The sequence below is a fragment of the Phalacrocorax aristotelis genome, chromosome 6 (genome assembly GCF_949628215.1).
Source record: "Phalacrocorax aristotelis chromosome 6, bGulAri2.1, whole genome shotgun sequence".
Classification (NCBI taxonomy): Eukaryota; Metazoa; Chordata; class Aves; order Suliformes; family Phalacrocoracidae; genus Phalacrocorax; species Phalacrocorax aristotelis.
Window position 1 is genome coordinate 8,598,453 of NC_134281.1, and position 23,575 is coordinate 8,622,027.

The following is a 23,575-nucleotide window of genomic DNA, read 5'->3' on the forward strand; positions in this document are numbered from 1 at the left end:
GTAGGAGGCACAGGGGTGCCAGAGATGATGGAGCGATGCTAAGAGTTTTCTGCAGATATTCTGGAGGACATTTCCTAACATGAGACATGGTTTGCAGGATAAAGGAGCTGGGGGCACTTTCCTGGACAGACTAGCAAATTTTCCTGGCTCCATACATGGAAGTGTTGTGTCTGCCAGCTAACTCCCATCCAGAAGTGCTGGGCCAAAGCTGGAGGCACAAGTTGTCCCCATATTTCCCATCCCCTGGTTGTAGCTACTGCTGTGGACCTGCAGCTCCTCCTGGGTGGTAAGAACTGCCTGCTGCGCTTGAGCACAAGTGACTTTGCTGCTATTGCTCAAGGGGGTGTCCCAAAGGGGGTGGAGGTTCCCGGAAGAGCAGACCCCTAATGGCATCTCCTTTCCTCCGTGTGCAGTGGTGGGGCATGTTACAAGGCATGGCCTAAAGCTGCATTAGGGGAGGTTTAGACTGGATATTAGGAAAGATTTCTTCACTGAAAGAGTGGTCAGGCATTGGAACAGGCTGCCCAGAGAGGTGGTGGAGTCATCGTCCCTGGAGGTGTTCAAAAAACATGTAGACATGGCACTCCAGGGCATGGTTTGGGAGACATGGTAGAGTTGGGCTGATGGTTGGACTTGATCCTGGAGGTCTTTTCCAACCTTAATGATTCTATGATTCTAAGGTGGGACTCACCAGACCTGTGAGGTTGGGCACATACACTGGGACCAGGCAAGCAGAACAGCTCTTCTGCGTTTCTTCTTTCCCCTTTCTGCTGCCTGAGACTGAATTTGCTTGAGAAAGGGCATTTATCTGACTAGCAGACATAGCACAATGTGTATGTTGGACTAAGATGCTCCTGTGATCATACCTTCTGAGCCATGGGATCTAACGCAGCCTGGGTACACTGTGGCCACGGCAGTGCCTGCCCTGCATCCAGGGCTGCTTTCCTGCACGGATCCTACTTCAGCCCCTGCACCACCTACCTAGTCAGTGGGAACTAACACAGGAGCTGCATTTTACCTTTCCCTGAGCTCTCTGATTTTAATCATAATTATTTCTGTAACATCAGGTACAACAGGGAGCAGGAAAAGAAGAATATTTCTGTCATTTCTCTCCTCTTGGCCATCCATAACTTCAAAAGGGAACACGGTCGTTCTCATGGTGCATGAATGGAGAAAACTGGGTTTTAAACTGGTTTAGTCATGAGAATGACTGGAATAAGTGTCATCTCTAGGCAGGTTTGGTTGAAACAGAAATGGGAGGGGAAGATGACGTACGGAACAATTTAAGTGACAGCAGAAACAATAATTTGTCAGACAAACTGTCTGGCATACATTATCCACGTGTCTTTTTCTGAGCCTATTTGACAGCAGTATCTGACACCCCCCACCTCCAAGCTGAGTCTGTCTCCTCTTGAGAGGAAGATCTACATGTTTATAAAAACAAAAATATCAGAACCCCTTTTGAAAGCACCTCTCGTGGTAGCACAGGTAGGGCTGGAGCTGTGTTGCTGTGCCATGCCAGGATATGTGCATCATCCCCCTTGAACATGGTGAGAACAAGGGAGTGGGAGTTTATTTCCTGAGAGATCTTTACCTTTGGCAGCTTTTCTGGGGGAGGAAAGAGAAGAGGAGCATTCAGGTCAGTGAGATAATGTCTCCCCTCCCTTTCCCAAGTACATCCCAGAGATGATGTTCTGGCCTGGCTGTTTCCTTATGTAGGTGCAGCATCTAGGCATCCCTAAAATGTGGATCAAGTCCTCCTGACTAGCCCTTCATTTGCCCTGGATGTCTTGGGCCAGAGGGAAACTACTGTCCCCGTGAGACATTTAGGTGCCTAGGAGTCACTAAGGACTTGACTCCATCGGGGTCTTTGGTACCTGAATATTTTTATGGCTCTGGGTGTATGTGATTTCCCCAAATCGCCCAGCAGGCACACCAGGGCAGAAGCGGTGAGCAGCCTCTTATCTGCACCTTCTGCACAGCCAGGCTGAGTGCTCCTCTTCCCTCTCCTTTTGAACACACTGGTGCAAGTCTCCAGGCTCAGACCCCTCCCTGACTTTTGCCTGTATATTGAGGAGACACCCATCAGAGCCTGCAGTACCTACTGAAATGGGGCTGGAGGATACAAGCCGTGCAGGGCAGCAGGCAAGTTTAGTGGCCCCACGGACAGCTTGGGATGGAGGGAGGGGATCAGCTTGCCTTGTTTTAAGAAGTGATTTAGGTCCTGCCTCTTCATCAGAAGACTGGAGCCATGATTCAGCACAGCCACACCTCCAAGGAATTTACCCTCCAACTTTGACTTACTTTTGCTGTTTTAAACTTAGAGCAGACGTCCTCACCAGCCCTGTTATTGAGGGCACACTGCTTCTCTTGCAACAGCAAAGCAATTAAAAAGGATTTGCAGGTCACCTTTAAAGCATTTCCCACAGCACGTTCAGTCTTGTTATAAGTCCTGTATCCAATAATGCTTTTATTTCAGCAGTTTTAATTGGAGTTTTAAATATTCTGAATCTTATGCAAGATACTCAAAGTGCTCGAGAATTTCAGGCCCTCTCTTGCACGATGCTAGTTCCCTGAAATCCCGTTGACCTTCAGTAGAGATAACAGTAACTCAGCACCCTGAGTTTTCTGTATCCGATATTAGATACGTAGAGGTAGGGATGTTTTAATCTGAAGTTAAACCCCAGCCTGCAAGCTGTTTCCCACCATGCAATGAAACATGTATGTATTTGAAGAGATCACCTCCTACCCTGAGAGTTTCAAACACATTCATCCATTCATACGAGCTGAAAACTGGGAGAGAAACCGAGAAGGAAAATGATGAGGAAATTTGGCAGAAGGGAGCAACAGAGGGAAGCTGGAGGGTTTCAGAAGGGTAAAAATAGCAACCACAGGAAAACAGGGCAGGGAGGCATGTCAATATTTTCCCACTGACATGAAGAAAGCCCATGAAAAAGAAAATATTCTCCATGATAAAATTCCCCCCCTTTTTTTTTTTAATAAGAAAGCTCAACATTTATGGGAGGAAAGAGTGAAAAATCTCCCTGAAACTTTTTGCCTGAGACTCTTCAAATGGCAACCACACACCTCCCAGCCTCATTTCAGAAGATACAAGTGAAAAACTGACAAAAACCAGAACTGATTAAGTGAAAAAAATTATCAAAGTGCTACGGTTTTAACCAGCTGTGAGGCAGAAAGGCAAAGGAACAAAGAGGCAGAGAAGGAGGGGAAGGAGATGACAGGATCTGCGAACAACCACAACTACAGGGTGAAGCTGTGAAATGCTAATGGTGAAACTGCTCCTTCCCCACTGGGGACAAATTTCTGAGGACCCCTGTGCTCCGTGAAGCATGTTTTCTGCTCCCCCTTCTCCTGCCCCCGTGTTTCATTTTGCTCTGCCTTGTGCCAGATGTTCTGTTTGATGGCAGTTCCCCAGGGCTAGGGGCTGGTTGTTGGCCTTGGGGATCCTTTGTATAAATGACAAGAGCGGGCTGGTGGACGTGCTGCCCCACGGCTGCTGGCCCCATGGACCCCGGCCCCACGGCTCCCGGCCCTGATGGCCCACGTGTAGCTCCGGGAGGACCGTGAGCTCCAGGAGTGTAACAGGTGCTTCGTGTCCCGGCCCGGCATCTCAGGCTGCAAATATATTTCACATTACTCTTTTTCCCCTGCACCCTGCTAGTGTGTCTGACTAAATCTGTTCTCCGTGAGGACGGGAATAGAAAGAAGCCCAGCAGGAACCCGGGCTGTTTGCTCCCCGACTTTGCCCATGCCGGTAAAAGCCCCCTGCGCAGCGCAGGCTGCAACACGCTCAGAGCTGTAACTTCACCACGGGTCCCTTCAGCGCTGCACGATCCCATCTCTGCTCTTTTCGAGCTCAGGGCTTTTTTATTAACACTCGTGCTCTGTGCTGCCGGGCGTGGCGGGACAACAGTCAGTGCCAGGAAGGGCCCGGGGAGGGTTGTTAACTCTGAAGCGGAGTGATGACAGCCAGCGCCGCGGTGCAGCTGGTCGGTGGGAGCCGCCGGCCCGGGGCGAGCCGGGGCGGGGGGCTGGCCGGGCTCTCCCGGGGCGGTGCCTGCCGGGCGGAGGGGCGGGCTGAGGGGGCGGGAGCGCGGCGGAGGGGCGGCCGCCGGGCCGGGCCGGGGCGGCCGCAGCCGCGCACTCGGGCTGGGCTGCGCTCGGCTCCGCTCGGCTCCGCGGGGCGCGGCGCTGCCATGTTCGGCCGCGGGTCCCGCAAGCGGCTCTCCGGCCGGTCGGTGAGTACCGGGGATTGGGGGGGGGCGGCGGTTCTCCCTTCACCCCCGCCCCGCTCCAACCTGTGGCTCCGTCCCGCCGCCCGACTGCGCCCTCGGTGCGGTGCCCGACCCCGTCCCCCCCGCCACCCCCAAGCGCCCCTTTCTCGGTGTGCGTCCCCCCTCCAGCCCCGCCGTCCTCCCTCCCCGCCCCTTCTCCTAGCCATGCGGCTACCCCCCTTCCCCCGGGCGTGCCCCTCGCCCCTGGGTGCGTGTCCCCTGTCCCCCAGGCATCCCCTATCCCCCCGTTGCGGGGCCGGGGCTGACCTCCGCCGTTTGTTGCAGCTGACGGCGTCCGGGGAGCCGGAGCGGGGCCAGCCCTGCACCACCTGCGGGGACCAGTGTCCCGGCTTCGCCCTGCACAAGTGGAGGTAAGACGCGGCGGGAGCCCCCTCCTCTCAACCCGTCCTCCCACCCCCTCTCCTCGCCCCGTCCCCGCGAGGGCAGTGGGACCCCGATGGATGTCCCTCCGGCTCTCCCTTTGCAGAGTTTTGTGGCCCCCTCCCAGCTCTGGGCATGTCCAGGATGCAGATGGGGCTTTTTTGGAGGATCACTTGTGTTGGTCTGAAAGTGTTACCCACCCTGGCTGGTGGTTCTCGAGACACGGGTGGGTTTTTCAGCCTTGCCAAGCAGCACGCAGGTGTGCCTGTGGCACGCAGGATCCAGGCCTGGGACTGGGGTAACTGGTTTGCTAATTACCACCTCGCAGTCGGTCCATTCCCCGCTGTGGTCAGGGGCTCGTCCTGCTGCCCTGGGTTGTGCCAGAGGCCAAAGCTGCCCTCGCCCAGTGGGGACAGCCTGGGTGGGGTGGGAAGATGGGATTGGGGCAGAAGGGACTCTGAATGGTCTGCACCAAACCGCTGTGTGAAACTCCTGCCTCCCCCTGTGACCCCACGATGGGTTTATCCCCTCTCAGTGATGCCAAGAATAAATTCAGCCATTAAAATGGATGGAGTGTGTGTAAGAATGAACAAGTATTTTTTGATATTTCTGCTGCGTCCCTTTACGAAAAGGATGGTGCCGGTGTCTCCGAGGAACAGCGAGCCCTGGCCTCGTGCCGGATCAGCCCCTTCTCCCTTCCCCACATTGTGCTGTCTAGAAATGGGTCCCTGCCCATGGGTGATCTGGGACTTGGTGATATTAAATCTGGGCTGTGGGCTCTGGGAGCTGGTGCACAGACTTAGTAGGCCAGGGAGCCCTTGGCAACCTTTTAACCTTATTTTATAGGGTATACCCTTTTCCTGAGCATCTGCTGCGTTCGGCGCTTCTCCCAGCTTCTGCCCTACTTCTTGGAGCTGCGTCTCAGCAGATTAAAGCACGGGTTCAGAGTGAGGAGGGGATTGATTTATTTGCATTGAGTTGTATCTTAAGCTTCAGCCTTGCAAATCATTGTGTCCGATGGCATTTGCTGTGAGGTGTGGTGGGATGGGGTCTGTGGGCTGCGGTCTGCCCCGAGGGATGCGTGGTGGCAGGTGGGTCTCGCTGTCATCCCCCAGCCTGGCCCTCTGCAGGTGCCAGCGGCACATCCTAGTGCACCATGTCCCACCTTAGCCCTTCAGAAGGTGAAGGTGTCTTCTCCTGGGCTGCTGGAGTTGTGGTCTCCTGATGCCCTCCCCATAACCTGAATCTGCCACGTGTGTATTAATAGATTTATAAAGTCACCCCTGAGTTGCCTTCTTTTCAGGGCTTATAAATGCTTTCCTGAGCTGTCCCAGGTTTCCTTGCAGCTCAAGTTTGGGGTAGCAGGTGTTGTCGCAGAGGCACTTCATGATGCTTAAAAGTGTCAATAACTTTCAGCTCAAGATTAAGAAGAAAAGGGGTGGTCACCACAGCTATTTCTCCTCTGCTCCAAGGACTTAGGACGTGCAATGGTTTGAGTTTTGGTATGTCAGAGGGTGCAATTTGAAAAATTAGGTGAATTTTGATAGCATCCCATCAAAGGCCAAATGGCCCAGCAGAAGAGGCATGCAGTTACTTGGGGAGCATCAGGTGAGAGGCAGTGTCACGGCTCTGTTCATTTGTGCCCTCTGCACCGCACCCTGTGCCTCTTGCACTGGATCCTGCAAAACTCTGTGTGCAGGAGGAGGTGGAGCAGGAGGCTCCAGCCTGCTAGGACATCCCATAGCTGTCTCCTGGCTGCCCTTTTCTGAGGGACCCCGGACACGGGCAAGGATTTTGGCTAAAACCACGTGGATTGTTCCAGGATCCTTTCTCAGGAAGGAAGGGGTTACCTCCCCCAGGGCAGGAGAAGGATGGGGCGCTGTGGGTGCAGGTGGGGGTCAGCCCCCAGGGGCATTGCAGCTTGTGTGCTTTGGGTGTGCATCCTGCTGAGCAGGCAGGCAATGCCAAGTTAGACCTTACACTGAGTGACCTTACACTAGAGACTGGACAAGCCGAGAGCCCTCCTGCACACGCATTCACATTTAATTGCCTTGATGTAACAGTAATTAGGCAATTAAATAAAGGAAACCTAATTGCCAGAACACAATAGAGAGGAAGCATATTCATTTTTCACTAGCCGGTGGTCTATTAATGCTGGGGACGTGTAAGCAGGCAAATTATTAGTAGGAGTTCTGTAGGTTGAAAGTATGCTCAGGAGCCTGTGCCCTCTGCGCCCGGGGTGGTTTAGCCAGTTCCTGCTGGGGATGCTCACCGACACCTTAATGTTCAGAGTGAGATTGGAAGAAAACAGGGGTTTGCAAGGAAATCAGCAGATTAAGGACACAAACCCGGATCAATTAACCACTAGAGATTTGTAAGCCTTTTCATAATCCTTTAATGGCAGAGTTTTGCTGATAAATGTAAATGGGACTTTTTTGCTTCGAAGATGGGGACTGCTGATGTGCTTTGGGGGGAAGAAAAAGAATTCATAAGCTTGCAGGCACTGAAACCATTGCTGATACAGGCATTGTTGTACACGTAATTACCCAGGACTGTGCATTTTCTCGTTACCTGTGATTTTAGGTGTGATCTGTGCAGCTACTCCATCAAGCAGGCAAATTGCTGTGTTAGACGCTGAAGATTTCTGTGCCCCTGCGTTCCCTTAAAAGCCACTTTTCTCAGATGGGGAATGGCTTTGAGTGTTGGTTGAATTTGTCATTCCTGGAAGCACATGCATACTTCCTGAGCCAGGGAAGCCACTCGAAAATAAATTGTATTCTGCAGAACTGTTTTCTTTTCATAATAAAACCGGTCTCTGTACTGTAGGTGATGTGCAAAAAGAAGATGAAAGGAGATTGCTAAGTAATCAAAAAATGTCCCTGGTTTTAGAGTTTGTTTTTGAATCTTAATTTTGCTCTGAAATTATAATCACAAATTTAAGGTACTGGGTGAATTACCCCGTAAAAGTGTTGGCATATTTAATACTATTTTGGTGGAAGCAAGAATTGAAAGCACCCCGTTACAGCCACAGTTAAACTGGAGCCCACTGCTGCGTCTTACCCCCTCGAAGCTCTCGGATCTCCTGCGTGCCACAGACCTCTGCTTCTTGTAAGGCAGCAATTCAGTTTTCAGTTTTAAATCATTTAGCCCCAAAGAGAGGAAGTAAGTGGTTTGTCTGAAGAGACTGAAGACTGAATTCCATCATCCTTGGGTGTGAAGTCTGTGAGGATGCAGCTGTCAAGCTATAACCAGTATAACCCCAAATTTCTCATAGCCCAAACAGCAAAATGACTCCTTCCTCTAGTCCCATCATTTTCTGTTATGGTAGGTTGCCAGTAAAGTACGTAAGGACTGAAAAGTTCATCTGTGTGGGCTGCAGTCTGGAGGATGGAAATTGGGTGTACATAACAAAATCCTCATTAATACAGGTCGATACTTGAAAGGTGGCTTTGTGTGGAAAAAGTGAAATCAAATTCAATAAAAATCTCCCGACTCCTTAGGAGCCCCATTGCTGTTTTCTAATCAGATCTGCATTACATTAAACTGTGTGCCATTCAGCTTGTTAACAAGCTTTGGCATTAAATAAAGCTGTCACTGGAGTTTGGTGAATGAATAGCCATTAGGAGTGTCTTTTGCATAATGTCTTGCAGAGAAAAGCCTGCGAGGGAGGTGGTCGGGGAGGAGAGAAGGGAATTCATAACCTAGTCCTGGTGCAATTAGTGTGAATATGCAAACCTTAAAGGTGACAAATGGTTGGCAGCTTCAGGAAGGGAGCGAGTGGCTTTTGCTGCTGTGAAGAACTAATTTTGGATTTACTCTGGGCAAAGTAAAATTACAGCCTTAGTACTGTATTTAAAATAGCGGATCCTTCGTGTTGGGAGATTGGCATGTGTTTAGCACACAGAGGCATGGCTTGTTTGCTCCTTGAGAAAGCCTTGCAAAAAACCGATACTCTTGCAATCCAGCAGACCTTGCCGTTCCCTGCTCTCTACCTTCCCCTCCAAAAACACCAGCTAAACTGTAGATGCAGGACACCTAAATCTCAAGACTGTGCTTGAACTCTTTTGAGGAGGGGGGGTGTACCACCTGGTCTGCAAAGCCTGCAGAGGCAGTGGTGTGCGGCTGATTTCAGAGCGAAGGCATTCAGATGCTGTGACAGATAAGATAATTTTAAAAATAGTGTCTGAAAAACCTTTGGAGAAGTCCTTGTTGCCATAGTTATTCATCTCGTTTGCAGAAGCATTTAAATAACAGTAATAAACATGACATAAAGACAAGAACTGTCTTACTGGGTTTTTTGTTTCAGTGTGCGATTGTGTTTTACATCTTTTCCTGGAGTCTCTTTTTTTTCTTGCATACGCTGTGTAATCTTTGTCCCTCAAAACCATGTTTTGGTGGGGAAGAGATCTGCTTATCCTCATAAATCCCTGTCAGCAGCGTGTGTTTGTACAGCACGGAATGCCTGGCCCTTACCTTGCAGGGCAACTACTTACGTGACTGTTGACTTAACTTCACCTGTAAATATGGAATATTCCTGAATATTTTGGTGCATACAATTGTTTCGAGCGTTTATTTGTTTCTATAACTCAGCATCTCATTATAATCTACTGTGGCCAGTCCCACAGAAGTCTGATCACATCTGGCCTTGCGGGATCTGGGAGCATCTGCAAGGACAAACTTTCCAGCTTCCCAGGAGAGACCACCTGGAGATCCCAGATGATACAGGATCAGCCCAAAGGGTTGCAGTTGACCACTGGATCACAGAAACCTATGGACAAGGCTAAGTTGATGGACACGGAAAAAGAGAAGTGTGTTGTGAGATGGCGACCTGGTAAATGAGGTGGTTGATCAGAAGCCTGGAGGTATTTGAGGTTGCTGGGTGGTGGTGGATAGGTTGCTTTGCAACTCCCGTCTCTGCCGTGTTGACTGTAGGCAGGGAGTTGCTAGTGGCAGTGGATGTTTATTTTCTTCATGTGTTTGTCCAGTTCCCAATGCTTTGGACATTATCTGCTCATGTGTGGCAAGCAGCAGAAGGGACTGTCCGTGCAATGAGAAACTCTCCGTGTGTTTGCAGCCTCAATCTGCGTTGGCTTGGCACTGGCCCTGCCCACAGGAGGGACATCCCAGCAGGCACGCGTACGCGTCCCAGCGCACGTTTGGGTCTCCGGTTTGATGCCTAGTACCTCATCCAAAGAGCAGAAACAATAATATTTGTAACACAGCACGTGAATAGCACCAAATTCTGAAGCATTTGTTTCTACTTTCCAAAAAGGAAAAAAAAGTACAGATTATTGCTTCCATATGTTTTCAGCATTTTTCGTAGGTTATGTATCTTTCACATACACACTGCCAGCTTTCCCCTTTCATGAATAACATGCTTTGTGCCTCTCTGTCCTTTAGGATTCAGATATTCCACACTTCCTTGCATGATTATTTGAAAGGCTTTGGAGATGTGAGAATAGCAGTACCTTATCTTGAATGGGCTTATGCTCACATCGCTGCTATGACGAGCTGCGCTGGGTCCGTTGGGTTTTATCAAGTTTTTCATGTTGCAACAGGGAACCTGCTGCAATAGGTAAAATTAAGCCGTGGCAGCCCATCCCACTCTGGAGGTGAGTCCCTGAGGGACCACGGAGGAGACAAGCAGGCTGCTGTCCCCAGGGGCGGGCAGGAGCAATTTGCCTCCCAAGGATGCTGTTGTCCTGGTGGAGCAGATGCAAAAAAATCAAAGGTGGGTTTTGGCTGCTGATTGTAAAGCCTCTCACAAATGGATTGGTATCATTTGCTTGTTTTTAATGTTTGGTTTTTGTTTTGTTTTGTCATAAGCAGTTCAGAAAGGAGAAGTCATTCCTTGCCAGGTTACTCATTGACAAAGTCCGTGTCCTTCAGCCTCTGTGCCCAGGGTGATTTGGGATGGGTGGCTGCTGCGCGCACTGAAGCTCAGCTCAGGAGGATGCTGGAGCATGCACTTTGCTCGGCATGAATGACTTTTGCTGTCTTATTTACTTCCAACTGTGAGATTAAGCACTTGTGTAAGTGTTGGAAAAATGAGGGTCAGCTTTTTGCTTTTGAGTTTTCAACCCCTGTGGCAGTAGGGAAAGAGCAGGGTAACTAGCGATGGCTTGTGCTGCTGCCAGTGTTCCCACAGCATCTTTGCCAAGGTGCAGCCAGGCCACTGCAATGGGAGTTTGGGTGGGTTTGAGAGTAGGGATCCCTGTGAGGTTTTCAACTTTGTCCTGCCCTGGGATGATTAATCCGTCTGTATGTAAGCACAGAGCGCACAGTTGCGTTTGAGGGACTCCCAACCAATTTTTTGACCTTTTCCTTCCGTGTCTTCATGCCTGGCTGCTGAAACAGCACTTAAAACAGGCGAGACTGATAAGGTATCCTGTTTGTGTTGGCTGGGAGACACAATATCCATTTTAACAGAGCATTACGATATTGGAGGCAGTGTTGTCCCTGGCGAAAAGCCTAAAATAAATTCTTTAATTTTTTGTATGCAATATACAAAAGAGCAGGTGAGGTATGTACTTGTATCCGGGCAAGCCCAGGGAGCTTGTTTGAAGTCCTTTACAAGCCACTCCGGATTGTATTGCAAGAACTCAAAGGAGTTTGAGACGCTTCTTGATTAAATTTCAGCTGAACACAGAGCTCTAGTCTGCAGCTGCTGTAACTGGAGTTGCTCTGCTCCTGGGCTCTGCCCTGCTCCATCACAGCTGAGCTGCTGGCAAAAGCCAAAAAAGCAGAACTTCTCCTAGAGAGAGAGCAGCATGGATATGTTTTCTGTCTGTTTTGAAGCAGCCTTATGCAATTCGAGTTTTATGAATGGGGTGAAAAACCACTAATAAGCTGTTGCAGGTTTTGGGTTGGTTTGGGGGGTTTATTCTGTTTCTTGAGTGATTGTGAGTGACACCAGTGATGGAGGGGGCAGAGCAGACAAAGGCCAAATTCTGACTTTACCTGATGTTTTACTCCTAGACTAAACAAATCTTTTTAAAACTTGGTGGGGTTTTTTTTTGCACTAAGTTTTTGGAAAAACGACTACAGCTGCTTCTTGGTATGCAAAGAGTGAAATGTTATCTGCCTGATGTGAGCAAGTGGGGTTTGCCATCCTGAAGGCAGAATGATGGCTGCGAGCACTTTCCTGGCTCCTCAGCCATGGGGCTGTGCTGCTGTGCACCAGCAAAGCACAGCTTCCCGGGATGGAATTGGCCAAGACAGACCCACAAAACTTGGAAGCAGGATGGATTGGCTTGCGGTGGGGATATCCTTCAAGCAAACAGTGCTGGAAGCTGCAGTTACGGATTTGGGTGCTGCGTAGGGTGTGATTTAGTGGGACGGGGTGAACTGATTTAACAGCTCAGTGCTGCTGGATGTGGAAGGTCCTGTGCTCTCTGTGCATCCCCCCAAGCCCAGGATAGTGGGTTAAATCAGTGGTTGAAGCCTTTGCTGTGCTGGTGCAAGGAGAGGGGGAGAGGGAGGAGGTGGGTGATGAAGGGTTGCATCGGGCCAGTGGCATGCAAAGGTGGGATGTCATCCCTGCCCTCGGCATCCTCATCCACTTATTGGGTTTTGCTGCCTTGCCTCAGCTCTCTCAGTCCTCCTTGCTGCACCGGGCTGTGCGGAGTCTGTTTCCCCTGCAGGATGTGTCCCACTGACCCCACTGAGCCCCAGAAGGGAGCCCTGGGGGGCTGCCTGCCATCGCCTGCTCGGGGCAGGTGGCACGTGTTCGGTGGGGAGGGAAAACTCCTACTCCTTTAATAGAGGGTTTGCAACAGGCCTTTGTCATGAGTGTGGTGCGGCGTGAAAGAAAAAGCTCCTGGCCACCGATTTGGAAAGAAAGCTGAATTGGGTGGATAAAGGCTGGTACCCGAGGTCCTCAGCTGGAGGGGGCCGGGGCGCAGCAATTCAGCTGACACCCACGGAGCACTGCCCTCCTCTTTGTTGCTCTCCCCTGTAGAGGGCTGTTCAGTGCTTTCAAGAGTTTTTCTTGGGTTTTGTTCCCTTTCTGTTTGCCTTTAAAAAGTCAATCTGCAGTCTTTGATTTTTGTCCAAAGACATTCTTCCCCCCCCCCCGCCCCGCCCAGTAATCCATCCTTATTACACCGGTGAGTCACTCTTCAAATAATCAATTGCGTTTTCATTGTCTGGCTTGTAAGTCTATCACCGAGCTTAAGGACAGCCGATAGCATCAGCTGAGACCTTTGGCAGATGGTTTTGCAATTCATGATGCTCATTTGGATGTTTGCTTTTTTCTCCAGTGAATAATCTCCCAGCCATGGCGGGGGAAAGCCGGGCTGCGGGCTCTTCCCCACGCGCGCAGCATCTCTGCGGTCACTATCTAATGTTGGAGGAATTTGTAGCATTAGCAGAATTGCCTGATGCGTGGAAAACTAATTTCAGGGTAAGCCTCGTGAGCGTGGCTGTAAAGAGCCTTTTTCTTGTGGGCTGTGGTGTCCTTGCGGGCTCTGGGCGTGCATCAGTGCAGCCCCAAGGCGGGGGCTTGATGGCCAGATGATGGCCAGAAGATGGCCAGAGCCTTTCTTGGGTTCACTGATGCTAGGGCTGAGAGGTGTATGTAAAATTCAAGGTGCTCCTCTGTGCTGCTGGAGAGGCCGTTTCTTCCTGTGTGTGGCTCTTTGCTCTCTGCAGGGCCCTGATGCCAGAGCTTAACACTTTGAGGGCTAAGTATTACAATTATTATTCTTACTGCGAAGGGAGGCACTTTGTACTCAGCCATCACAGCAAATATTTCATCCCCTATCAATTGCCCTTGTGCAGATGCTGCCTCCACTGCGATAAAAGACATAATGGCTGCTCTTGCTGATAAGGGGAGTATATAAATATAATTATTGAAATCCCTATGCAGAGCCTGTGGATGGATGGAGGAGAGTCCCTCTCCCTGTGAGGGGTTTCTCTTGCTCCGGAGCCCGTTGGGGAGGGCAGGAGCTGCAGCTCCTGGCAGCCGAAATGGGAGCTGCTTGGCCACAGCTGTGAGCAATTAGTAAAAGATGTCTTCCCCCCCTCCACTTTCTTTCCTCCTTTTCTCCTTGAAACCAAGCCACGGGCCCTGGGGGAGACGGGAGGAAAGCCCTGAGCAGCTTGGGTGTGAGATGCTCCTGGGCCAACTCAGAGGCAGCTGGTGCTCGATGCAGTTGCACCCTGGTAGTGGGGCGCAGGTCTAAGGATCCAACCCAACCTTGCAGGCAGGGTACTGCAGCTCAGGAGCCAGATATTATTTAGATCAAGCCAACAAAAAAATATTTCCATAGCAGCAGTAACCATAGGAAACCTCCCCAGCGTGTCTTGGGTTGTTTGTGTTTCTTTGCCTTCAGCTGTTTGCTTTGCAAGTGGAGCAGCAGTTTCAGGCACTCTGTGCCCATGGTGCCACCAGGAGTGGCCAGTGAGCCCAGCTGTCCCCTCCACCGGCTGTCCCCAGGGGCTTGGCAGCTGCACTCCAGGATGCATCGCTGCTCCTGGTTTTTTCTTGCACTTCAGTTGGTAAAAAGATGCTTTCAGAGGCTTCTTTAGATGCCTTAAAGTCTCAAAGCCACCTTTTTACCTTGTGTCAGCTCACAAATGCGTGTTTGATCCTTAAATACCCAAGGCATGAAAGTGAATTGGCTCCCAGGGTCCAATTCTTCTTCCTTTCTATAGCGTCTTAGAAAGATGCTTTTATATTCCCTCTGGCTCAGCTAGTGATGCTTGGCCTTCAACCAAGATGGGGAATCTAGGACAAGAATCCCTGAGAATAGCAAGATGAGAAGTTATAAAAAAAATACCAACATTTTGTTGGGAAAAAATGCTGGTAGAAGATTTCATTTAAAAAAATAAACTGGAATATTTTTGATCAGCTTCATGTGGACGCATTTACAGGAGGGCGTAAAAGGAAGCTTGTTTTCCTGGGTACTGCCTCCTCTAGGAAATCCAAGCTGTGAAGTGAATACAAATGCTGGAAATGGAGAAGTTTTGCAGTGAGTCACTGGAAGGGATGGGGAACCAGTTTTGCCAGTGTGGCTGTGCTGGTCGGCAACCAGCTCATCGACCGATGGGGTCAGGGCGGCTGTGTGGGAGCACCTGGGAGCCTGGGCATCACTGGAGGCTGCACCCGTCCGTGCTCCGGCCCCCTCCCACCCTCCGAGGGCAGTGTGGAGGTGTGCCTATGGAGCTCTGCGGAGCAGATTGGCCCCGCTTGCAGAGCCGAGGTGTTGCAGAGACAGGTTAAAAAAAGACATCGTCTTCAGTGGTAGCGTGAAGCAGAGGGAAAAAATTACATCATGATACCAATAACTGGGATTTTGATGTTTGCGTTCCATGCAGCGCTGCTTCGTCCTCCCCGTGCCGTTGGGTGCTGCTTGTGGCAGGGTTTGCTCCATGGGGGAAGACCTGGTTGGTCTTAGACCCATCTGCCTTGGATGGAGGTGGACCCCTTTGCAGAGGTGCTGCTGCACTTGTCTCATAACCTGCCCTGACTCTTTGCAGATTATTTAATCCCTGTTTTTGCAAAACGCACAGTGCTACAGAAGTCAGGCTTTTGCTTAAGATGACACATTTGAAGAAGTGGCAGTGGGGCAGCGACAAGGCCCCTTTCTCTTCTCGCCTGACAAACAAATGGGAACACTCACCACAGAGCTGTGCCCGTGCCATATTAAATCTGTGTTTGGTGCCATAAAGGCCACGTGCTGGAAATGCAGCCCCTTTAAATGTCAGACTTGAGGAAGGCTGGGACGTGAGAAGAGAATAAAAGTTAATATTCTTAAGTCAGGCTTGTGCAGTGTAGCTTGAATTTTTAATATCAAGTGCACAGCTTATTACAAGAAGTAGAGCTTTCAAATACATATATTTGAATACGTTTTAATATTGTCTTTCCTTCCAGTAGCAGGAACAATGCTGCTTTACAAAAGAAAAATGATTTCATGTTGCCATGTGATAGTTTCAGCTTGTACCTCTAATAGATGTGCGATCTGCTGAAGTGTGAAATCTATCTGATAAATGCCTGAATAATAAAGCTATATGGTTTGTTCTGATTTCCTTTTGCTATTTTCAGACGTATAAATAAAACATTTTCACACTGTACCCTGTGTAGTTCCAGCCCAGACTATTTACTTTCTATTGATGCAACATGTAGGAGACATGAATCTTTCAGTCTGACAGGAGAAATCTCATGGCATTAGTATTGCATGTTGCACTCAAAATGGTCAAACATAATTTTAATAAATGTTTTGTCTGAAGTAAAATTATAAGTATTTAAAAAAAATTCTTTTTAAACAAAGAAGCATTTGTCTCCGTGTACAGCAGAGGGCACTCGGCATTGCTGCGCTGGGAGGTTGCTGCTCGGGGCTGCCTGTGCTTAAATTATATTTTGCAGAAATTAAATACCCTGTGTGTGTGTGTTTGCTTACATATGTGTGTGAGTGTGTATATAAAAAGACACAGGGTGGCATATATATAAAAATAATCCCAGCACATAATATAAAACTTAAATATTCGTAGTGGTTGCTGAAGTTGGATGAAGCGCACTTTGTGTTCATTAATGCTGAGCCTGGTGTTACGCTAAGCTTCAGAGGGGATTGTAGCATGCTGAGAGGCGAAAATGAAGAGGCCCCAGCTAGTGAAGGGTTGCAATCTTCATCTTCCTTGCAAAGAGCCAGGGCCTGGAGACATCTGATGACCCTTGGGAACTACCCCAAGTCAAGGAGAAGTCTTGAAAAATGGATAATATTGGGGTATGTGGAATTATGAGTCCTCCTTTCTAAAAAAACCAGCCGCATAGCTGGGGACTGGGTGGTTTTGTGCTGGAGTTTGCAGTGCTATGGTGTCGTTCCCAGCAGCACCAAAGCTGCTGGAGTTGCAGGGCTCTTGCAAAAGTCCTTGAGATGATTCTTATCACCAACTTAGAAGTTGTCAGCTGTTTAAGGAAATTTAAAATACTGAGTTGGGTGGATGGAGCAGGAAGCAAAGCAGCCCTGGTGCCAGGGGCGAGGCGGCAGGGCAGGGCGCTGGCGGGAGCAACGTTAGTTGCAAGATGAAAGCTAGGGAGGGACCCCATCCTGCAGGTATGGAGATATGTGCCTAATTGTCCAGAGCTAGTGAAGGAGATTGGGGCCTCACCTTCTGTAAAAAGGTTTTTCCAAGGGAAATTGACTTTTTTCTTTTCTTTTTCTTTTTTTTTTTTAACTGTAGCTAATTGCACAGACACCACCAAGACATGTTTTTCATTGAACTCTTGGTGCACCTTGTGTTTCTTTTAAGAGGGAATAAAGAACTCCAGTGCCAAGTCCATGCTCAGCTTTTGGCTTTGCTATGGCGCTGTTAAAATATTCAGGGCAGGTGGATTTTGTGCCATGCTTTGGGCAGTGTGTTTCCTGGTGAAACCGTAAGATGCCATGCTGAATTTTCAGATTTTGGTCATTAATTTGAGAAGAATTCAGATTTCCTCTGTCTCCCCCCCATGAGCTGCTTGGATTGGGCTTAATCTAAATCTCTCAAAGCAATGCTCCTGCAAGAGGCTGGAAGTGTCAACACTGTTGTATAAAATACGGAGCCAGTAACAAGAGTGAGAGGGCGTGTGGTTCAAGATAACCAGTTTATGCAAAATACACAGCTGGGTGGATTTTGCTGCTGAGTATCTGTGGACTGTAATGATCAGAGAAATATGGAAATGTTGGAGGGGCTTTATAATAATGGGTGCTAATTAAGATGAAATGGATTTGGGTGGTAGGGAGTAATCCAAGATTACAATAGTAAGGTTTTTTTTAAAATAGCCCCTGCTATTCGGGAGGGCAGCAGAGCTCCTTGTTATAGGGCTTAAAACTGCGTCTCCATGGGATTGTTGCAAGCAGCGTTCACCCTCGCCTGGTTATTTCACACGAGCTTGGTACAGCTAAGACGTGAAATATGTGAATAATTTCAAGGGTACGAGCTGGCCTGTGTGCTGTAAAGCACCTTCTCACTAGGGTAAAAATACTGTTATATTGATGTGCCTGGATAATTGCTTTTCTGGAGGTCTTGCTGTGGCTGAGCTCTGGGAAGGGCTGTTTTGTTCCGTTATGGCGATTCCTGCATTGCACATTTTGGAGCTGTGAGAACAGCCTGGTGCTGCCACCACCGGTTAGATGCTCCTGCCTGGGCTGGTGGGCTGGGAGGTACTGGGAGAACGCTACTGGGAATAAACTCTTGCAGCTCTGGGATTGGAACCAAAAGCAAAAAAGAGATACAACACCACAGCCTGGACTGTAGGACCCCGGTTCTGCCCCACCGGCTCCAGGCTTTTGGGCAGGAGCAGACACACGGAACCAGGCATGTTTCTGCTCCTGCTGCTTGGCTTTTCCTGTCCTGCAAGGCTTCACCGGTCTTTTTTCAGCGCTGACCATGCTGCAAAGCACTGGGTGTAGCACACTGAGTGCTTCAGGCACCCGGTTCCTTGGGAAATGATGGTTATGAAATGTTTTGCAGGAGCTTGTCATTGTTAAAGGAGATTTGGCAATGCGTAGCTCAAAAGGCTGCGCTTGTGGGCAGCCCAGCATTGAGCTGGAGACCAGCGAGCCTTAGGACTCACCTCAGCCAATGTCAATAGAAATGAAACTACTTAAATACACAGTTAAAATATGTTGTTATGTTAGCATGTGGACCTCCATGCAAGATTGCTCTTTAACTGTAGCCATTAAAGGACCCCCATGGAAGAGGTATAGGAGGCTGGTAAAAAAAATTCCCAGCCTTAACCACTTACTTGCTGCCAAGTGGATTTTGGGCTGAGGTGAAAGATACCTGGTGTCGGGGTATTTCTATCCAAGACAGTATGAAGAAATGGTCTAAAAAGATGCTGCGTGCTTTGTTTCAGGTGATGAAATCCAGCTGCCCCGTCTGCTGGCTTTCCTCTTCCGTGCTTTCATGCACGGTGCCCAAGCCATAGTAGCAGAGAAGGTTGTTACCGATGGCTAGCACGTCGTTGTGGTTCAGATCAGCTGTCCTCCTGCGCTTTTCCAGATGATCTGGGAACTTAAGTAGTTCATAAAAGGAGCGAATAGCCAAATGGACCAATAAAAGGAGTTTGTGGAAAAGCCCAATATATTTTATGAAGAAAGAAATGGATCCTCTAATGTGAGGGTTGTGTCTTGTAAAATCTTGCAGGGCTGCAAGCACTGTTAAACACTGGCTTTCTGCTCCAGCCGCTCTCTTTGAGTGCATGCAGTAATTGTCTAAGCTTTCTTTTTGGCCTGAGCTATTCCAAGTTTGGGGTGAAATCGGGGCCCTGGGGAAGTCACTGGGAGATGTGCCATGAATTTCCCAGGGACCTGGAAAATGATCTCAGTGCGAGACCTGTGATGACAGACTTCAAATAAAAGCTATCTGGCCTTTGTGGGGCATTTTAGGCAAGGTAAAATATAGCTTTACATCTTATTAATGCTCTTCAGTGGGAACAACTGCAGCTAGAAGGCCAAAAGTTGGCTTGACTGTGATTCTCGATGGGAAGTGCCTTTGTGCAATCCAGGAAAAGTTAAGCCATTTAGATCTGAGCAATGGATGAGTTTGCAGCAGCAGGACGGTGCACACACATGCGGCGTTTCTAACCACGGTAATCCAACGAGTGAAATTTCAGCCCAGCACAGAGGGCAAACACAAGGCTGATCAATGATTTAAATCCCCCCCGCACTGTTTAAAGGGCTTGAAGAGGGCTGTGGTACAGGGGGCTTGGGTGGATTTCATGCAGATGTCTCATCTCCCTGTGCTGCCCTGAAGCCTTGTAGGGTGGGGAGGCAGCAAACAAGGCATGGCATCCTTGGAGGCTGAACCCCTTTGTATCATTGAAGGGACAGGCAGGGAGTTGCAGGAAAGCCGAAAACAGGGATCTTGCTACTGGTGGAACATTTCATATGTCTGTGCACAGGATTGTCTGCAGCTTCGACCTTGATGCTACCTGACCTGTGATATTTTAAACTAAATCTTTTTAGTATTCTCCTTGTGCAGTGTGAATTTATTCCAATGGACTGCGGAGATGTGGTGGTGTTCAAGCTAGGCTTGAATTTCTCAGTTGATAAAAATTTGATATCATTCTTCTATCTTGGCCCCAATGGGCAAAGCTGTAGAGCTCAGCTAATCTTATGAGATCTATGTCTTTTTGATCTGACAGTTCCTGAGAGCAGTTTCTGCTGCACCCAGACTTTAAAATGGGACAAAATCCCGATTTCCAACCTGCAATTAAAAATTTGGCTTAAAATCCAATTTATCAGCACCTAAATGCTCAACAGAGACAAATTTCAGACTGTGTCCTCTCTGTGAAATGACGATGCCTGCCGGTGCACGGCCCTTCACTGAGCCAGGGTTGGGGTGACCCTGACTGCAACCAACTCTTAAGAGAAGGGTCCAGATTTTAAAGAAATGGCATTACATTTCCCAGTCACCAGAAGGCTTTATGGTCAAGGGGGTTACCTTTGGAGATGGCTTGGTCATTCCCAGTTCTGGGGAGCTGGCTGTGCTGATCTCTCCTCCTCACTGGGGATGCTCAGCTTCCTGTCGGCCTCATGGGAACGTGACGGTGTCTCCTCTCATGGATAGTGATGCTCAGAAAAATAGGCTGTGGGGCTGGATGAAGCGCTGTGCCGACCGCCATGCTTTTGGCTACCGGGCCCCTGCCTGTAAGCATTCTCCAAGGTGAAGGTTGGTTTTCACTGCTGGAATTTGGCTGCTGCTCTCACTTTCCCCATGGCCACCTTTTGAGGGGATCAATGGTTGGTTTTGGCAGGAGCTGTTTTATTTCTTGCTTGCGAACATAGTGATCTCAGCTGTCTGCGGGTCTGCGTGAGGCTCAGTATTAGAGCTGCTTTGATGTCTGCACTGATACATCTTAAGGCAGCTCAAGATGATTTTATGCAGTAGCCCCAAGGTGCTTGCACAGAAAAAGGTGCTTTAGAAATGTAAATTTTGTTTGAGGACAGATTTTTCTCTGCAGCTCTCTCAGTTCAGGATGAGGTGGTAAAAATGTAGCATTTAATTAAAGTTTGTAAAGGTTTGGAAATGAATTGCTATAAACATAAAAGACATAATCAAATGCCTACCTAATCCCCACCTTAAGGGCACATTAAATGCGGAAATAATATAATGTGTGGGAGACCAGGATTGAAAAGCGATGAGGATTTGGGAGCAGATCTTTTATAGCTGGAGCTTCTAAATTATTTTACTTCAGGCTTAGGGATTTAAATATCTACATATTTTAGATAAACATGAAGCAGCCCAATTCTCAGTCAGCACAGCCAGCATCATTCTACCGAGTCATTTTAGCTACAAATCCATACAACGTGGCCTTGTGACGTGTGTTACAGCGCGGTGTCTTGTCCTGATAGTGGATGGAATGGGAATCAGCTTCAGTTTATCACCGAGTCAAGGACTACTTCTCTGAAGTCGATAGCTATTTAGACAAAAGCACCTGAGACTTTTCCATTATTGGAATAGAATGGGGTGAAGAAGGGCATGTGGTGTTACACAGTGTCAGCCAGGGAGCTGGGCTTCCTCAGCTGCAGAGGTGCCTTCTGCCGTCTCCAGCTCCAATTTAAGAAAAAAAGAAATTAATAAAAATTGAAACAATAAATAAAAGTAAATAAAATTGAAACAATCTTTTATCCTGAAAAACTCAGACAGCAGGAACCAAATGCTGCTATCTCTCTGGGTCTCTAGAGAAATAAAATCTGGGCGCCTTGGAGCTGCCTGGCTCCATCACCATCTCCTGCTTTCCCCCTTGTATCCCTGGGAGCCAGGCTTCCCGAAGAGCCGGTTTTCCCCATCGAACCACCGGGCCCTCCCGCTACCCTCCAGCAGCGCGTTATCGGCAGGACCACGCCGTGGTTTTGTTCTGCAGTGAGTGATATTTGGCTTTGTTCAGTTCTGGGTAGAAACCAGGCTGCGTTCTGCAGTCTCGCTGTGATTCCTGTTGTTTAGAGCATTGTGATTCATATGGAAATCAGGAATATGTTGGTGGAGAAAGAACAGCGAGGTGCCACCAAAAACCCCAGCTAGGCCTGCGTCTCACGGCACTTTGCTGGGATGGTGGCAGCAGCGGTTTGCTTTCTTTGGGACCAGGGCTTGGAGAGGTGGAATGGGGAAGGGCTGCAGGGAGGGGGCTTGCACAGGCACCCGTGGTGGTGGTGGTGGTGGTGCTTGGAGGAGCAGAGGTGGTGGTAGGGGATTGCCCTTGCTGGTAGCATCAGGGAAAGGGCAACATGAACCAGCAAAAGATTAACTCATCCTCTAAATGGCGAGGGGAGGAAAAGAGCCTGGGCAAAAGGGAAGGGGACAAAACACTTGGTGACAGAGCTGAAAGGTGCCCAGTTAAGGGTAAAATTAGTCCCATGTCTTATACTGCTGGGCCCCATGGAAATGGGGAGGGCTTTCTTTTTCTGTTGAATCGGGCTCTATGCCAGGTGAAAGAAAACATTTTCCCAACACCAAATGGAAAAATGCAAGGCAGACGTCTTAAATGAACTGTTAAAGGAATAGAGCTGTGAAAAGAATACGTTTGCTGTGTGCCGGGGTTATGCATTTAACAGATTTTTGACTATATGTGACCTTTGCAGTTAGTAGACAGAGAAATCTGCTGCAGAAACTTAACTTGTACTGAAGGCTGAAGGCAAATGTCAAGGTATCATAGCGGTTCCTGGGCTGGGCTTTGCTCAGGAGGAATGGACAGTGTGTTTCTGTCCTCCCCCAAAATCTTGCTGCATTTTTCCTTTCCCCTCTAGCCCTCTCCACTCTCTTTCTACAGATCATTGGCAGCTCTGCTCATGCTTTAAAATAATCCAGGCTAAGAAGTGTGATTTGTGTTTCAGCGATTTTTGATTACACCCACGTCCTATATTTATTGCCGTTTAAATTGTCTGTGTTAGCTGGAGATGTGTTTCTTTTGAGCAAGGAAGAAAAAAAAACTTGACTCTGTTGCTAACTGTTGCTAAGGGAAAGAAGATATTTATTCATCAGGGCACTTCTTCAGTACTGCAAGGCTGGTAGCCATGGAGGAGGAGTGTAAGGAAAAGAAACGGTTATGTATTTAAGCCCTTTCTGTTATTGTTGTTGGACTCTTGCCATATCTACTGATGGTCAGCAGATGTCTTTTCCTCCCCTCCCAGCGTTGTGCATCTTGGATTAGAGGTGCAGCTCGGGTTATGGTGCAGGGCAGCTGGTCCCTGGAGCCTGGTGTGAAACCCAGCGGGTCCCTGGAAGGATCCCCAGGGCTTTGGTGGGTCCCTGGTCCCACGGGCATTATGAGGCTCCTGTGTTTTGTAGCTATTTCCCCTGAACCTCTCCAAAGAGCCTTTCTAGTCCTTGGCTTCAGTATGTCCTTTTTAAAAATCCCCATCAAATCAAAGACACCAAAAGCCAAAAATGATGCACATGGCTGCGTTCCTTCCCCTCGCTACTGCTGCTGGGGGACGTGCGGCGATGCCATTAGCTGGCTGTCGTCGAGGTAAGGTTTTCCTTCCAGCTGTCATAGCAACAAGAAAATATTGTTTTGATGGAGATCAAATTAAAAATTAAATTTGTCTCTTTCCTAGTAAGTGAATTGCTCACTCGTGAAAAATATAAATCACTTTGATCACAGTAGATATCTTTGTAAGCACCTCTGTGGGTTTCTGAAGTGGATTTTGCAGCTGCCTCGTGCCACATTTTGTCCCTGCTGGGTTTATGTCGAGTGTCCTGTGAATTTGAGCTTTATTTAATGTTAGGCTTAGTTTGAAAAACTTCCTTGGCAAAACTTCCTTGGTGCTTGTAACCTGCTAAAGCTTGGGGGGAAAAAACAGGTATGACAAGTGTCTGGAAGAAAGAGGGATGACTACTCAAATGTAGTGTTTCTATTCTCTCTACCGAAAACCCAAACAAACAGTAATTTGGTGGTTTAGGAGATGCTCTGG

The 23,575-nt window shown here is 48.6% G+C and overlaps 1 protein-coding gene across 1 annotated transcript in view; it reads left to right on the forward strand.

Moving 5' to 3' along the window:
- The first annotated feature begins 4,130 nt into the window (after window positions 1-4,130).
- Window positions 4,131-23,575, forward strand: part of PRICKLE2 (prickle planar cell polarity protein 2) — a 109,425-nt gene continuing 89,980 nt past the window's right edge. Inside the window, exons 1-2 of the mRNA XM_075095768.1 lie at window positions 4,131-4,259; window positions 4,581-4,666. Of these exons, the coding sequence (XP_074951869.1) occupies window positions 4,218-4,259; window positions 4,581-4,666 (128 nt within the window). The 5' untranslated portion in view covers window positions 4,131-4,217. The remainder of the gene's footprint in view (window positions 4,260-4,580; window positions 4,667-23,575) is intronic.